Genomic DNA, 17735 nt, shown 5'->3' on the forward strand with positions numbered 1-17735 from the left:
AATATTGATTTATATTTTTTTTGGCTTGAATTTAAGTTCAATATTCTTCATTTAATTTATTTTCATTTCTTTATACTTCTCTATACTTTACCTCTCGTCTTAATGCATCTTAATGTATGATCTTTGTATATTCAAACTTTTCTTACTTAACAATGGTAATATGATTTTTTTAAATGTACTGTACTCTTAAAAATGATGAACTGGATGAATGCTTGTAGTTGCCATGTCACCTTGTTATGTCTGACAAGGTTATAAATAAAATTCTTGAAAAAAACTTTCAATCAATCACTGCTTCAGTGCTGCATTCTAGTGCTTTTCGTAAAATGTTCCACCCGTAAAAAGGACAAAATTCATACTGGCCATATTAAGAAATCCCTGTGGTCGAGGAAGTACTCAGATCATTTACAGAGGAAATCACTCTCTAGAACTGATAACAACTCACAGACATCAAGGGGCCCGAATTAGACGCTGATTATTTTGTGAGGGATCACAAGCAGGAAAGGTTGGGAACAGCTGGTTTAATCTTTTAAAATGCATTTTATTTCATAGAATGATCGTTTTTTTTAAAGTAAAATCTTAATCTGAAAAGTAACTAATAACTATAGCTGTCAGATAAATGTAGGGTAATAAAAAGTATAATTTCCCCCTTGAAATATAGTGGAGTACTTGAGTAAATGTACTTAGTTACCCCCCCCCCCCCCACCACCACCACCACACACACACACACACACACACACACACACACACACACACACACACACATTTATAAGGTGAAATGCAGACTATCGACATTCACTGGAAAATATCAAGTATCACCTTCAATACCAAAAAAGAGACAATACTTGCCTAATACTTTCATAACCACAATACCAGACGATATCCTGTGTCATATTACAACAGTAATGTTGCTGTTCATCCATATGGTTTGTATCGAGTTCGGTTTTGGTTAAAAATGCAGACTCATACTTTTGCACGCAGAATTTATCATATCTTTTTTCTCATATTTTTTTTTTTCTCTACTGTCAAGGCCAATATGCCCGACAGTCCCTGAAGGCGTCATGGACAAAGTGCGCAGGCGCTGATCCCTCTCTTTCTGCAACCTACCCACCACCCGGCGCAGACGTTGCCTTCCGCCGCCATCCTCCATCCAAGACAGCGAGCTGCAAACCCGCAGGTAAACATGAGCTTCACAGTGGAAGAGAGAGGAGCCCCCAACTCCCTGAGCTACCGCCTGTTCTTCAGTAAGTAGAGTATAAGAGTAGAAATGAGCAGAAATAATGAAGTTCTGTCTTTATTTGCCACTTTCGGGGACTCTACACAAACCCCACAGGCCAACCGCAACCTCCCACGTGTCATTTTGACGTCGCTGGTTTATTCACCGTGTCAGTAACGGTTTGAGCCATTGAACCAGCTTTGCCGGTTTTTCCGGGTACACCTCGAGTAAGGTGATTTGATGTCGACCTGCCCGCGTGTTCTTCTCTGAACTTGGCACAAGAGAGTTGGTTATTTCGAGAAAAATCTCGCAATGTGATTAACCGGTTGTCCGGCATACAATCATAAGGACTTGGTGCCGGTGGGTCGACGCCCTGATGATAAGACGTTAATAAAACCCATTGATAGTGATAGTGAAAGGAAAAGGCTGCGAGTCGATCACTGATTATCCACACTGAAAAGTTTAATGAGATCTCGCAGCGCTCTCGTAGTTTCTTGTCTTTGTTCATAGCGTTTAAAGACAAGTCCGGGATTAAGTTCAGCTCATCATCAGCCTGTGGGCCCAGTCGGTCGGTTGGGTATGGACAGTAACTGTATGCCTACCGGGATGTAATACATAATGAGTGTTTAACTGGGATAAACTGGCCCATTATGTGCACTGTCCTAGATTGGTCACTGAACCATAAATGGACCAAGACAATTAGCAGTGTACTGTTTCTCATAATTCTTGCTGTACAGACAAGAATGCAAAGTAATATGTGTGGGGTTTTTTTTCTTTTTTTTGTATTTTTTTGGGCGGGCAGAAGGCAAGGTAAACCATAATGAAAACCTTTGTACTCTCTTGCCACCCCGTGGGACATGATGGCATAATTTTCCCTGGTGTAGAGCACTCTGTTGTTGGATTAACAAAGACAGCAAACAAACCAGAGAGCAGCTTGTATCCGCCTGCCATATTAATATATATATATGACTGTTTTGCAGAAAATGCAGACGGAAAGTACATCTCACCATTCCATGACATATCCATATTTGCTGATGAGAGTCAGGTAATGTAGCATCTGTCCCCTTACCTCATTAAGTTTGGAAAAATGTGTGTGTACCCTTTTAATCTGCCCACTGGTTAAATTCCACCTGTGGTGCTGCCGTGAGTATGTAGTTTTGTAGCAAACTAAAGGTACTGAACTGCAGCAGGTAATGATCTCCAGAATAGCAAAGTCATAGTTTATTTGCGAAGACAGTGACCTTTACTCTTTATTTTCTCAATTCTGTGTCAATATCTCCTGTGATTGCAGGAGTTTATCTACTATCTTTCTGGAACAATTCATCCTCTTTATGTTGAATCCTCTTTTGACCAAAAGCAATATTTAAGAACTACATGCTACAATGTAGTTCTTCAAGGATGATGTGCTTTAAAATTGTGTCATTCTCAGTTGTGTCATATACTATTTCATAATAACTGAAAGATACTTATGGCTGATTCTTGTTTCTTACAGAACATCTTTCACATGGTTGTTGAAGTACCAAGGTGGACAAATGCAAAGATGGAGGTATGAATCTAAAAAAAAATTCCACCATCAACTTTTGAATCAGATTTTAGCAGCTTTGGTTCGACCAAAGTGTAGTTATTAGTTTGTCCAAGAGGTTTTAAAGGTTTTCATGGCTCATATAATGTCTTCAACCCACAGAGGAGCATGTAATCTTTCAGGTGAAAGTTAAAATAAGGTTAAACATTGAGATTCTGAGACATTTCTAGCCTTGCCATTATTTAAATTATGTAAATGTTCAGAGGGAATAAAACATGAATTTAGTCAAGCAAATTATGTTATCGCGACTGGGTTCATATGTGAAGTTCTTCAGTTACTACTCTGTACTTTTTGTGTTTTTATCACTGACCGTGTCTTTAAAAGTAACAGCAATGCAATTTATTTTCAGATTGCTACAAAAGACCTCTTAAACCCAATAAAGCAAGATGTTAAGAAGGGCAAGTTGCGGTATGTTGCCAATGTTTTTCCACATAAAGGCTACATATGGAACTATGGAGCCATTCCTCAGGTTAGTAAACATTTCTGATACTGATGTGTCCCATCCTGCAGCGTTTAGATTGTTTAATAGTTTTCCTCCATTCAGCGGCCGTGCCTTGTTTTCTAATGTTTCAGACATGGGAAGATCCGGCACACAAAGATGGAGACACTGGCTGCTGTGGTGACAATGACCCCATCGATGTCTGTGAAATCGGCAGCAAGGTACAACGCTGGCTGATGATTTTACACCCTTAGATAAATGTTGTTCATCTTTCACTAGGTCTAAAAGTGACAGGGATTATCGATGTCACTGTGCCTCGTGTACATTCATTTCATGGAAAAAGGAAATGTCCTCTCTAGGTGTGCTCCCGTGGGGAGGTAATCAAAGTGAAGGTGCTCGGGATCCTAGCCATGATCGATGAGGGTGAGACTGATTGGAAAGTGATTGCAATCAATGTAGAGGACCCCGAAGCCAACAACTTGAACAGTAAGCACCCCTTTTTTTTTTTTTTTTCCTCTGTTTGAGTTTTTCAGCATTCCTGCATGAGAGTCATACTCATCTGTCTATTTTCAGACATCAGTGATGTCCAGCGCCTGAAACCTGGCTACCTGGAGGCAACGGTCGACTGGTTCAGGAGGTACAAAGTGCCAGATGGGAAATCAGAGAACCGGTTTGCTTTCAATGAGGAGTTGAAAGATAAGGTCTCCACCTAACACAACTTGTTTATTATTATTTTTTACTGTGACTAATGGATTTAGATTCATTTAAAGCTCTTGTCTGCTTTGTCAAGGTCGCCTTGCCCCCTTTCTAACAATTAACTTGCTGTGCAGTGGGAAAGTACTTCCTCAAGGAACTGCAGTTTTGTCAAACAAAAATGAGCAAAGCATTTCTTGTAATCCAATAAATAAGATATGATGGCATAATTTTACAGTCATATAGGTCCCTGCAAACCTTGGAAAACTTATACTACAATTAAATTAGTAATACGTACAGATTTTGTTTTCGTGCATGAATGTTATAGTTAACATTAAACCTTACTTTGAACTAAGCAGTTACTGTTTCTTGTGTTTCAGGACTTTGCCATTGACGTAATCAAGAGCACTCACAACTTCTGGAAAGCCCTTATTTCCCAACAGACCAATGCTGGTGAACTGAACTGGTACACACTGCACTTCTCTTACTGCTTTGACTTCAGCTTAAAGAATACAGTTGCTTTTAGAACAAATTTAATGTTGTCAGAAATGTGTTAATATATAAATATCTATATACTGTCTGTATATGGCTTGTTGAATATAAATGTCTGTATCTTATCATACAATACAGCAAAAACACGTGTGTCTCGGCTAGCGACAGCTCTTACTGCTGCTCAGCGGATGAGGCTAAAGCTGTTGTTGAAGTAAGTAACCTTCTCTTCATCCCCTTTTGCAACATAACTTTCAACTTTCAAAACTCCGGCCCCATTCCTCCTTTTATTATTGTGTCATAACTTGATGTCTCACTCTATTTTCAGACATGTCCTTGTGGAAAAGAGGAACCTATCCCCTCATCAGGTAGAAATATATATTTGTGTCAGTAATGTCTAGATTATCGAAAGTGCGTCTCATTTCTTTTCTTACCTGTTGTGAGACTGACTGTTATGTTTTGTTTCCATTTATAGTGGATAAATGGTTCTACTATGAGAGGAAGTAATCCAGGAGCTTTTTGGATTGGAGCAGAGTGAAAGGCTCATCTCTTATAGGATTTCTTGAAGATGGTTTTATATTAGGAACAAGTGGGATGGCAGGATGGGATATGAATTCTTGGGTCTGGGTTGGCGGTTTTCCTGTAGATGGCGAGATAATGGTTAGATTCTGTAGAGAAAGCGAGTAGTCGAAAAATTACTAATGTGTTGACCAATGAATTTTCACTTATTTAACAAAGATCTCTTTGGAGATGTGCTGTCATGAACAAAACTACAGGTGCTGTGCTTAGTAGGTACTTGTGCCCTGTAATGAGACTTGAAATGCTTTAATAAAGCTTATCTGGTTAAATTATCAACAAACTGTGATTTTTCTTCTCCCAATCAATGGAAAATAAAATAATTACATAGCATTAGGAGCTCTAAATCAGTATAGTTTCTCTGTTGTTGCAACATCGTTTTACAGGTGAAGAGGGGATGCATTCTTTTCCCCTAGAGTATTTTATTTTTGAGTATTTTGTTTCTTTTCAGAATAGAATAGATTTATAAAATTGGATGTATATAACCAGATGTCTTTTTCCGTAGCTTATGTTAATACTCATTGAGCTACTAATGACTTATATTGGCAAATGCATGTTTTGTGTTGCATTAGGAGGCTTAAAATGTAACTGATGGGTTATCCACACAGGATAAACAGAGACCAGTTTCATTTAATGGTTGAAGGAACTGTACTGTTGTTGATGCTGTAAAAAAAAAAAATGTTCGTCAGCAGACCTCGTCTGTTAGACTGCCACCTATTTGTGTCTGAGGTGCAAACCTCTGATAATAATTACATGCTACAAGGTGATAATTATTGGGCTTTACATGACCCTTGTATTTATGTTTTTATCTACGGTAGATTTGTGAAAAATTTGATGCAAACTATAAAAGGCAATATAAAAGACAACTCTTGTTACTCTGACAAATATTTTTGTTGGAAGCAACACTGAATTACCAACTGGGCAAAGCAGGCAACTGCCCAGGCAACCCAGGCCTATGGGGCCCCAAAAGCCCCAGTTTTACTCCATATCATTTATACATAATTTGATTAATTGCACATTTGTGGCACCGCGTCCCTTTACAACTGTCATTATTTTAGTTTATACTGAGCTCATTTGTTGTAAAAGATGTGATTGATGAAACCGCTTCAGTTTTTCTGAGTGTTAAGTAATTAACACAGAAAACTTCGAGCGAAGTCATGTTAGTCCATCACGGGAGAACTGTAAGTCTGCAAATAACAATTATCTTCATTATCAGTAGGTCTGACAATTATTTTCTTTAATAATCATTTGATGGATCAGTTTATAAAATGTCAATGGAAATAAATAAATATTATTCCTTGAAGCCCAAGTTGACATATTAAAATGTCTTGTTTGGTCCGACCAAAACAGCCAAAAACGCCCAAAATGTTAAGTTCACTGTTACCGAAAAGAAGCAAATAGACACATTTTAGCAAGTAAAGATGAATTTTTGGCCTTTTTGCTTAAAAAAAAAAAGTACTTACATGATTGATCAATTACCAGCTCACTTTCTTTCAGTTTTCTACTCATTAATCAACTTATCATTTCAGCTCTAATGTACTGGTGAGTTTCTGGGCGCCAGGGGGGGGAAAAAAAAAAAGCTGCCATGTACAGTGGGGGTCATCAGGGGTGAGGCAGCTTTATTTATATAACAGAGTCAATTCGAAGTGTTCAGTGTTCAACAATTTAAAAAACAAAGAGTCTGAAGGTTATTTTCTTGAGCAAAGCGTTTTCACTTACGACGTGACCGTTAATATTGTGATAAATCACATATGAAACATATCAGAGCGAGGCTACGTTCACATTTAGTAAAAAAAAAAAAAAAAAAACCGTTGCCGGCGCGTGCCCCCCGCCCCCTCCCGCGTTACCAGCCACAGTGACGCGATTTCCGGTTAACTGTCAAAGTTGCAGGCTACATCCCAGACGACGGCACCGGCTTGGTACAAAAAAAAAAAAAACAACGGACGGGGCCTCACAAACTCAGCAGACCGAGGTAATAACACAAATTACGTATGAAGGTCCCACTTTCCAGGGCACCGTCTTTGTTTTTTCTGCTTGTTGAACCACCTTCGCGACATAATAAAGTTACGGGTGTAGTTGTCACTGTGGACCCCTCTGCGCATGTTGTTTACTAAATTTATCATGGCTTGCTCTTGGACGGCTACCACCAGCTGTTACTACCGGCTACATGTGACAAGCCGAAGTGTGTGGCAGTAGTCATGAAATCACGGCAATAATCGTTACAGTGGAGCTCAGTCATGAGTGTAGCGGCCTGGCGTGTTGTATGGTGTTATTCATGTATTTATTTTGGAGTACTGATCCGAGATTTGCATGACAACCTGTCTAAACATTTATTACATGACTACCGACATTTTTGAGCGTTTACTGAGCACGCAGTGCCTGTTGTGTTATAGTATTTAACCCATACACGCCATATGAATTAAATGCCATACTTTGTGTATGGAGTTTGGTGCTGACAATTGACCCAGATGAAACATTGTATGATAAAGTTCTTAACAACTGGTTAATTTCTGAAAGCCTGCTTTAAGGCCTCATTATTCACCGTAACAAGCACATCAAGTTCCATAGAGTGACAGGTGTGTGTGTGTGTGTGTGTGTGTGTGTGTGTGTGTGTGTGTGTGTGTGTGTTTAAGAGAGGGGGAAGCAGGGGGTGACTACTGAGATCAAGTGTCTGTGCCATAACTTGTCGTAAAAATAGTTAGAGGGAGATCAGTGTGACCCAGTGAAGCAGCTCACTGAATAAACTTGCATGAAAAAAAGAAAAATCTAAAGCCTGTTTGTTGCTTAGTTTGCCCTCCTTTCCTTTCAGCTTGTGTGATTACACGGATCTTACACATACCAGCAGAGTAATCCAGGGTAAGGAATAATGATCAACAATGGGCTTTTAGTGCTAGATTCTGCAATGCAACCATGTCCATTGGTAATAATATATTAAATTCTATGGTTTGCCAGTATGTGCTGTGTTGTTATCTAAGAGAGGAGGGAGAGGGGGCTTGGTTGAGGTCTGTCAGCAATTTGAAGATGATCAGATCACAGACAGATACCTTGTGTGTACATTGCTGTTCTCTTCTTTAATGTGCTATAATAAATAATTTAATTTTTCTGTATTTCAGGCAGTCAGGAGCCATGTCTTTTATATTTGACTGGATCTACAGGGGCTTCAGCAGTGTCTTACAACTATTAGGTAGAGTACTGTAAATAAATATCAATAGTACTTTCTAACCTTAACCACCACAAGGTTTTCAAAAATAAATTGCAATTTGGCATACAGTCCTAACAACATTGTGTTATTTGACATTATAATTCCTAACTTCAGCCCTGTTTTGGAACAAAAATGCCTTAAATAACATACTCAAACTAAAATAGCTGCAGCTATTTTATGTTGTTATTGTGTTATTGTGATTCATTAGAAGCGTATTTCCATTTCCATTTTGGTATATTCCACCAATTCCAGCACGAATACTTACAACGGTGCAGATTTTCAATTTGTATTTTAGTATTATCTATATTTATACAACTCTATACCCATCAATGTGCATAAATGTATAATAACACAGACTTATTGTAACTTCAATGGCATTCCTGAAGCTGACAAAAAATAAAATTCCATGGTGTTTGTGATAAGTGTGGGGGGGGGTAGAAAGATAATACAAGTTTACAGTGAGTTTATATTAAATCCACATCATTTTGTTTTCTTTTTATCATCAGGATTGTACAAGAAGACTGGCAAGCTGGTGTTCCTTGGACTAGACAATGCTGGAAAAACAACACTCCTGCACATGCTCAGAGATGACAGGCTGGGACAGCACGTGCCAACGCTACATCCAAGTACATCCAGCGATTTGCCATGTTGTCAGCTCAGCAATCAGCTTTGTGTTTTGTGCTTCATCACGTATCTAAAGTCAGTGCTTCTCCTCTGTTCTCAGCATCTGAGGAGTTGACCATAGCTGGAATGACCTTTACGACATTTGACCTCGGAGGTCATACACAAGGTAGCACAGAGGGAAATGCAGTTTGAGGCAATTGCAGCTACTGTACCACTTGTTTTTTTACATAAATACTGAAACTGTGTTGCTCTCACAGCACGAAGGATCTGGAAGAACTACCTCCCAGCCATAAATGGTATAGTTTACCTGGTGGATTGTGCTGATCATGAGCGACTAGCAGAGGCTAAGGTTGAACTGGATGTAAGTATATCGATTTGACTTAGATATCGACAACACACTTGTTTATATATTTCCCTGGTAGGAATGTTCTATTTGCTGAACATATGAGACTTCTTGTGTGTAGGCCCTGTTAACAGATGAAACCATCTCCAATGTGCCGGTTCTCATCCTGGGGAATAAGATAGACCGTCCAGAGGCCATTAGTGAGGATGCACTGAGGGGAATGTTTGGTCTTCATGGACATACAACTGGAAAGGTATTGCACGCATAACGTGATTGAAAGCTGAACTCTATCGTGTTTTTTATTTTGCACACTGCTGATGCATCGATCTGTATGGTGGAAAGTGTTGGAAACACTAAGTCTGCTTTATGACTTTAAGAAACAGTACATTTTTGTCCATTTGTCCAACAGTGAGCCTCATGAATCTCACAAGGCCTTACCTACCTACCTTTCAGCACGGAAGAAAAGTATCACTGCACCCACTGTTCTGAGATAGTTGGACATTCCAGGTTGCTTGAGTTTTTAATACAAATCTGAACTGCCGAGGGCAGACTTAAAGGTGCTTATTTCACCACTGCTGTTTTTAAATACAGTGGCAGTGGGGGGCAGTATGCTGTTGAGAGGCATTTGACACATGACCTGTCTTATGCAAATTTTTCATGGTCAGTGTACATCTTGTTAAGCACCTGCTGTTTCTCTGCAAAAGAGACAAGAAAGGCGAGCAAAAGGAAGCAGGATGCTGATGGTGAGCCTTTAGAAATGCCTGTCTGTGTGGTCAGTCTCAGTGATCCACATCACTGAGACTGACCACAGCTATATCACACTATACTCCACCCTCTGTTTTACAACATGCAGAAAGTTACAGTTTTAAAATAATGATTGTAGACATTCATGGTCCGTGAAAAAGGATGTTGAAATGTTTGGGCTTCGGTGCCTTTAGATGTGTCTCTGCTTCTTTTCAGGGCAAAGTGTCACTGAAGGAGCTGAATTTGAGGCCAATGGAAGTTTTCATGTGTAGCGTGCTGAAGAGACAAGGATATGGAGACGGTTTCCGCTGGCTCTCTCAGTATATTGACTGATTCATGTTCTTTTAATAACCTTAACCAGACTTACCATGCTGCCTGTGCACACAAAAACATGTTCCACACAAAACTACCTGCCATAGAGAGATAGAATAAACTGTATTTAGGACTTTGACTGTGCTAGTAGGAAATATGTCAAATATCAGGTAGTGTTTTTGTGTTACTATATCTTGTTTTCTTCATGCGTTCAAAGAAATCTGTGTTTCATATCAATCACTCCACAGCAAGTCAAAGATAAGTTATGAATCATCAGTCTGTGTTATTCAGATTGAGTGTGGAGAACAATCTTCATGCTGCGGTTCCTACCTTCACTTAAAGCCTGTAGGAAATTCTGTCTGCCATATAGAATATGTCATCGCTGTGAACCAGTTTCTGACCCGGGTTTATTTTTAGGTGCTGGTATTGACTTACAGTGAAGGTCAATCGGGTTAACATTCTGTGCTTGGAGTTACTCTACCTTGATTGAGGATGAAAAAAAAAAAAAACTTTTCCTGGCACAGATAAAACATGATATCTGTATATTTATCCAGTTTCTTTCAAAGTAATGGAAATCTTGAAATACCATCAATTTTTTTTCCAGGAACATAATAGTTTTTCTAGAAAGTGCTGCAGTGATTTGGTGCCGTATCTGTTAATGAGAAAAGTGTTAATACAGTAGCCTGCTACCTCCAAGGTTACTGACATTTGTGCTGATTGCATGTTTTTTTTTTTTTTTTTAAATCAATGATGGGTTTACCACTTACCAATTATATGAATGTGACCACAAGTGCATTAACTGACATTTTGCTGTGAGGAGCTTTATTTAATACCACAGAACAGTGTTAAATAATTGCAGTATATGTTATCTGCATCAGCACAGCCAGGTGATGTAACAAACTCATACTTGTCCAGAGTGAGGATGCTAAACTACCTGTTTTCATGATGGTTATTTGCTGTGAAATGACTTGAGTACTTTGTGATTAGTTGCTGCCCACAACCTGCAGTGATATTATGAGAGTACTTGGGTGGTGCTTAAAAATAGGGCATGCAAGAGATATGCATGAAATTACCTGTTAGTGCAATATTATACATTATTCTGTATATAAGCTGTTATTTATATTTGCAATAAAAATTGGCTTGCCTTGTTACATCAAGCATTGAGCTCTGAAGTAATATATCTGTTACAAAATGAAGGTCACATTGTTATTAAATGTGTGAAGTTTGAGCATAATAAATATTTTTGACAAACCTTTAAATCTTTCTTGTGTGACTAATTTTTCATTTTAAATGGGAAAAGGTTTGATACAAGCAGTTACAAACATTATTAAACCAAACTGTTATTACTACAATATATTCTAATCATTATTAATGGATGAGGTATATTATTCCAAATTTAATAAAAGGCTTAAAATGTACTGCCAAGAGATAATTTCTTTAACTTTTAATCCAAACATTTTTTTCAATATAATTTAACATTCATTAGCTGTACACAGTATAACAATCACATTAAGCTGAATACTAAAAAAACAAAAAAAATCAAACAAAACGAAAAAAAAAAAAAAACAACCCACAATAAAAAATTAAGGTCTGATCAGGAAATAAATAATTTTTGGGAACTATATTGGGCTGCTCCAGGGGATTTTAGGCACTTTCTTAAAACTGAACTACTGAATAAAAACTGTTAACAGGCAACAATTCAACATTTCCACTTTTTTTCCCCCCCATTAACACTCCCTAGTTTTACACATTACACTTAACTGAAACTGGTGATCGAGAGTCCATTTCGGATTTACCTTTACTGAAATGATTCCTAAAACAATTAATGTGTACGTTAAAGTAAAAAATAAACGCTAACATCTTATTATCAGATGGAATATCAAAAGGAACATACGGAAACTATAGCTCTAAGGGAGACTCACCTCCTTGTTTCCCATTGGCTCGGGGCTTTTCGTGTTTGCAATTTGACCAATCACATTAATCAGTAGGTTTCATTTATTTTCGTGGACCAATGAGACACAACCAGGAAGCAAGAAAACAGATTTTAAGTTCTTAAACGCCATTAGACGAAGAATAGTTTAAAGTGGTCGTTGCTGGGCTGCGGTATCTGCCCACTATGGAAGTTTGTTTTCTCGTCTCACCACCGGCATCCAGCTGTTTGTAATGTGCTGCTTCTCAGCGGGTTTCCTGTGTCTTCAATTTGCTAAACCGTTATCGACACATGGGTAAACTTAATCTACATTTCTAAGCATGCAGGTGAAGGAGATAGAGAGGTGCTGCTGTGTAGTCAAGGTGTCAGAGGCTTTTTCAAACAAGAAACCCGTGAGCTGCAGCGGAGTTCTCGTCCATCCTCCGACTGAAACTGTGATCTGCACAGGCCTGCCGTTTTCACGTTTCATTACCGACCAAGAGCCCTTCTCCTCGGACCGCGGGCTCAGCTTCTTGCCACCGCGCAGCTTCAGTGGAAAACTTACAATCCGCGTCAGCTTCTCCACTCAGCAAGATGTGGACACCAACCGGTCTGCGCAGGGAGAAACATGCACACCCCCCAGAGCCAAAACAACGCGGCAGCGGCAAGTTGCAGCCCGTTTGCTGATGCTGGTGAACTGCCTGGAGTTCAAACAGGCTTTCCAGGCAGTTTTCCAGGAGGCTGACCACTGGCGTTTCCACGCTGATGAAGAGGATGAGGAGCTGATCAGAGACGCCCACTTCCTCAGCTGGTTCGCCGTGCTCAGGACAGGTGTGGTGGCCGAAAGCCGCCCAGACTCGGGGACCATCCCCTGGCAGAGCAGCTCGTCTCTCGACAAGGGCTGCCCGGTTGTTGCGTGTGGTTCACCTTTCGGCTCCCTCTGCTCAGACCTCTTCATCAGCACCCTCAGCAGAGGTATCATCAGTAACCTCGCTGGAGAGGAAAACGCTGTCATCCTCACGGATGCCCGCTGTTTGCCAGGCACAGAGGGTGGAGGGTTGTTTGTGGCGGAAGGTGCAGTCGCAGTACGTCTCATTGGGCTGATCGTGTCACCGTTTGGCTGGAAGGCCAATGAGTGGATAGGCCTGACCCTAGTCTGCTCAGTCCACTTGATCTTGAGGAATCTCATCCGCTGCATGAGCGCTCAAGATCCACTGCGAGACGCTTGGCTCAATCCGGGAGAGGCAGGCCTCCACATGTCCAACACAGCCCATGAGTCCAAAGCACTTAAATACCCCACTGTGTGCTTTGTGGACAGTGGGCAGTTCTGGGGCTCAGGTGTTGTTGTCACCTCGCAGCTGGTTTTAACCTGCCGTCATGTGGTCAACGGGAAGGCTACGGTCACCCTCAGGTTCCATCACAGGGACAGGTGACAACACATTCATTGTCTTCACGTCCATGTCCATCCTTCTCTGAACAGGATGGGATCTGATTAGAAAGGAAGGGAAAATTAATCAAAAACACATTAAAACATGTTTGATAGACTATTTTCACAGCAAACACTGACTATTTCTAGCAGGAAAAGCACAGGTGGAACTAATAACATTAATAAAGGCTCTGTTCTATTTAAGTGTCCTAGTAAACAATGCTGGTAAGCCATCACGCACATAACCAGGAGCCTGACCCTGGAACACCTGAATGATCTGAGCTGTCGCTAATGTTATTAGCTACATCTGTATTTTTCTCACTCTGACATTTGGAAAGATTTGAGATATTTTGCTGTAAACATCAAACTCAGACCCAAGACCCAGAAAACAGAAAAAAAAAAAAATCCTAATAGCAGTGCTTCTTTCCAAAGTTACAATAATCCATAGATGTTGTGATCCCAGTTTTTCCGCCTTCATGGCACTGGATAGTTTGCAGGTGTATTTTGAGACAGCATTCCTCAATAAAACATTTTGTCACAAGGTTGGCGGGTCATCATGGGTAACTTGTTTCATTTCAGTATATTTGCAAAGAGACGTTGCTGTGTCATAATTTTTTTTTGCTGCAACATGAATTACCAGCAAAAGGGCACTGAGAACAGTGCATCGGTGTGAGCTGGAGTTAATAGCTCCAAACCTTGGTGAAACATAGTGCAGCTATGAATCCAGTAGTAGACTGGATAAACTGTATTGTTGTATTTTTGGGTTAACTACCGCTTTCGCTGCTTCCCTTTGGGGAAGGCCCTACACACCCTTAATTCACCTCCACAGGTGTTTTCACTTTTTTTTTTTTTTTTTTGCCTGATTGTAACTTTTCTCGGGACTCCTCGTACGTGCATTGTGTCGATTGACATCTCCCTCAGTCTCCTGTAAGTTTTCTTGTACTTAGGGCTAAAGCCTGTCACACCAGAAAATTGCACAGTGAAATTCATCCCCATGTGTCTTCCCGACGTATGTGATTCTGCATCACATGCGTTTATTTATGTGGTGTGAAAAATGTTTGGTTTTACACCTTTACCATTTTTATTAGTACATGGACTTTTGGTGACCTTACGTTAATTAAAAGAAACTACTTCCAACTTGGAGGTTTAAAGAATAACTGAAAACACCTATGGGGGTTCAGGGCCTTTTTGCAAGCTGTAACATTTAGCGTGAACTGATTTAGAATTCTATTTCACAGAGTCCATGATATTGTGGGTGGTGTGCTGTTTTCCACTAAAGTGTCTTCGCCCTATGATCTGGCTTTGGTGCAGCTGAAAGAGACTGTCCCAGAGGCTTTGGTCCCTCGGATGGCTCAGAGTTTCAATTCAGGTTTGATTTAATTTGTTTAGCGGAAACAGTAAAACTGTTTTTGCTTCATATTCAGTGCCAGAGGAGTTTGCTGTTTCTTTACACTAAGGAAACTGTTTGATTGTTCAGCTCGGTGTCTCTTCATACAGGGGAATCTGTAGTTGTGGTGGGGTATGGTGGGTTGGGTCGGAGCTGTGGTCCGTCCCTCACCTGTGGTGTCCTCTCCAAAGCTATTACCTTGAATTACCAGCCCGTCATGCTTCAGACCACTTGTGCCGTACAAGCAGGGGCCAGCGGGGGTGCTGTGGTGCGGACACACTCGGGGGAACTGCTCGGTAAGAAACCCTCCAATTACAAAAACATTTACACTCTTTGATCAGTGGGGGGCATATGATGACCACAGAAAACGGCAACAATGCACCACATGCGAGTAGGGAAAATGTAGCTGTGCACATCAGATTGCCGTTTCTGCACTGCTGTTTCTGCAGTTTCAACAGAGTATGGCGATTATTTGCTGTTTTGCAGGTATCGTGTCCAGCAACACAAGGGACTTGGCTGCCAAAGTGACCTACCCACACCTCAACTTCAGCATCCCAGTGACTGTTTTCCAGAGATTGTTGCAGCGCTTTCACCAGACAAAGGATGTTAATGTGTTCAGGATATTGGACACCACAGACAAAGAAGTCAGAAGGGTGTGGAGATTACAAGGTGCTCAAAGCAAACTATAACTGCACCTTGAGATGTGCTAGAGGAAACAGCTGGATGGTTAAATCGAAAGGAATTATATGCAAAATCGCTTTAGGTAATCAAATTAAAATTATGTGTATCCTTTTCAAACAAAACTGGTGTTTTTAAAAACGGATTGTAATATGATTCATACCTCAATTCATAAATTGAGATTAGGAATAAATTATTCCTAATGTTGATAGGCTCACCCAGAATCATGCAGTAAACAATGTGAAATATTTAAAAGTTCACGTAATGTTAACAGCCAAATTAAAATAACTTTAATACCTTTAGTAATTTTGTAATGTAATGTAATTACATTAATAAAGTAGTTTATTCTGGTGATATTAAGTGTACCCTGGGTATATTTCCGTACACAATAATTACAAATTAACCACATTATGGCAACTAAAATACCAAAAGAACATAAATAGAGCTTGAAGGCTGAATAAAGCAAGATTAATTATCCATACTTACATACTCTGTATGTAAATCATATAAGATCAGATAAAATGATGGCAGATCTAACACTTCTAAGCCTTAGTTATTTTAAAATTCCAGCGGCAGGAGAAGACCGTACATTTCCTGGAAGCATGTGTGACAGTTTACACCTGGTTCTCTTATATATATATGCTGCATAATACGCTGACAGGTTGCTGGAAAGGATTGGTCCCTTTGGGTAGCCAAAGGACTTGCTGTTGGTATCAGGTATTCAGACATCTGTTGGCAGGCATACCCACTTGCAGCTAACACATTTAAGATTTCACCCACTGGGACATTACTGCTAATGATTTCCATTATCACAGAAACCTGAAACTGAGAAATGACATTTCAGAGGATTGGTAACTGTCAGTTTTTACAACGCTAAGACAAGCTTTCTTGGCCTGAGCTCCAGAGGACGTGCGTGCACTGCAACATAGCGGAAGGTTTCTATTTCACTGTTCCCGGACTGAGCTGTTGACAGTGGAGAGGCTTGAGCAATGTCCCGAAGACGCCGTGAAGAGAGTTTTCTATAGACATTGTGCCTTTAGAAGTGCTGATATGCAGACCTGTGTCTGTATCTCATTTCCGCTACTTTCCCATAGCTGTAAGCTACAGGCCACTGCAGAGTGAGGTGAGACGAGAGAAGTGACCCAACAATAATGTCTGCTCCTCTGAGAAAAAGTCAGTGGAGGTTCATGTCTTTGAAATGGAATTACAACAAGTCTTAAAAAGATGGACTGATAAAATGTGCATCACATGTTCTTTATTATGCATGTTTTCAGAAAATTAATAAAAAATTGAACTATTTTATTTGAAACATTTTCTTACACTGACAGATGGACATTATGTGGATTAGATTACAGTCAACTAAATATCCATCATGTCACCCAACTGGTTGATTTTATTAGTGCATGATACTTGATATGTGCATTTCATTTCTATCGACAAAACTCCGACCTACTCGTCATTCGTGCATCATCGATCGCAGATATTGCTTGAAGGAAACTTTTTGATGGGGGTCAGTGGTGTAGTGACGATGGAAGATGTGGTAAGAGTCCAACCGCTGTACTGCATGGCTGATATTATCTGACAGTTTTAGCTTATCACAGACGTATTGGCGTATACATGTTGGTTGATATGTAACAAGAAATAATGGTGCAGGTCACCAACAATGCCTTAGTTTGTTCATCAGCGAGCACTCTGACTTTTCAGCTAGTGCCAGTATCAGGTTAAAATTTGCTTTATGACCAAATACCTGGAAAAAAAGGAATGACACTACTATCAATCTCTGCTGCCTTTTTTCTTTTTAGTGCTAATTGGTAAATATTAGCATGCCAACAGGCTAAACTAAGATGGTGAATGCGGTAAACCTACGAAAACATCAGCATGTTACAATGCACCACTGTGCCTAAACACAGCCTGACAGGCTCACCGGCATGGCTGTGCACTCTTAGTCTTGACATTCAAATTTAGATATCAGTATCAAAAATCCAATATCGCCTGGGCTCTAGTGGGTGTACTGTGAGTGTAGAGACCTTCCTTTTTCTTTTAAAGATTTGGTGAACTAAGAATGGCCAGCACTTACTGAAAAAGAATATCTATATGGTGTTTACTTGGCTGCTCTGT

At 40.0% G+C, this 17735-nt stretch overlaps 3 protein-coding genes across 5 annotated transcripts; all 3 read left to right on the forward strand.

Annotated features, from left to right (window-relative positions):
• The first annotated feature begins 1081 nt into the window (after positions 1–1081).
• On the forward strand, positions 1082–5271 carry ppa1b (inorganic pyrophosphatase 1b). The gene is made up of 11 exons (XM_040138308.1): positions 1082–1241; positions 2194–2258; positions 2706–2759; positions 3145–3264; positions 3369–3455; positions 3594–3720; positions 3808–3935; positions 4308–4393; positions 4558–4630; positions 4745–4784; positions 4892–5271. The coding sequence occupies exons 1-11, from the start codon at positions 1181–1183 to the stop codon at positions 4921–4923; spliced, it is 873 nt and encodes a 290-aa protein (XP_039994242.1). The 5' UTR covers positions 1082–1180; the 3' UTR covers positions 4924–5271.
• Positions 5272–6866: 1595 nt separating this feature from the next.
• sar1ab (secretion associated, Ras related GTPase 1Ab) lies at positions 6867–11452 on the forward strand. 3 transcript variants are annotated; one of them, XM_040138550.1, is made up of 8 exons: positions 6867–6964; positions 7802–7848; positions 8106–8176; positions 8701–8820; positions 8919–8984; positions 9076–9179; positions 9283–9414; positions 10122–11452. In XM_040138550.1, the coding sequence occupies exons 3-8, from the start codon at positions 8119–8121 to the stop codon at positions 10236–10238; spliced, it is 597 nt and encodes a 198-aa protein (XP_039994484.1). In that variant the 5' UTR covers positions 6867–6964; positions 7802–7848; positions 8106–8118; the 3' UTR covers positions 10239–11452. The 3 variants fall into 3 exon arrangements, with proteins under 3 accessions (XP_039994484.1, XP_039994487.1, XP_039994486.1); XM_040138553.1 differs by lacking the exon at positions 10122–11452 and adding an exon at positions 9571–10100; XM_040138552.1 differs by lacking the exon at positions 7802–7848 and having other exon boundaries at positions 6892–6964.
• A 776-nt stretch (positions 11453–12228) lies between these two features.
• tysnd1 (trypsin like peroxisomal matrix peptidase 1) lies at positions 12229–16853 on the forward strand. Its single transcript, XM_040140038.1, has 4 exons — positions 12229–13555; positions 14791–14921; positions 15050–15235; positions 15426–16853. The coding sequence occupies exons 1-4, from the start codon at positions 12468–12470 to the stop codon at positions 15626–15628; spliced, it is 1608 nt and encodes a 535-aa protein (XP_039995972.1). The 5' UTR covers positions 12229–12467; the 3' UTR covers positions 15629–16853.
• The last annotated feature ends 882 nt before the right edge of the window (positions 16854–17735 follow it).

This window comes from Xiphias gladius, chromosome 11 (genome assembly GCF_016859285.1).
Source record: "Xiphias gladius isolate SHS-SW01 ecotype Sanya breed wild chromosome 11, ASM1685928v1, whole genome shotgun sequence".
Classification (NCBI taxonomy): Eukaryota; Metazoa; Chordata; class Actinopteri; order Istiophoriformes; family Xiphiidae; genus Xiphias; species Xiphias gladius.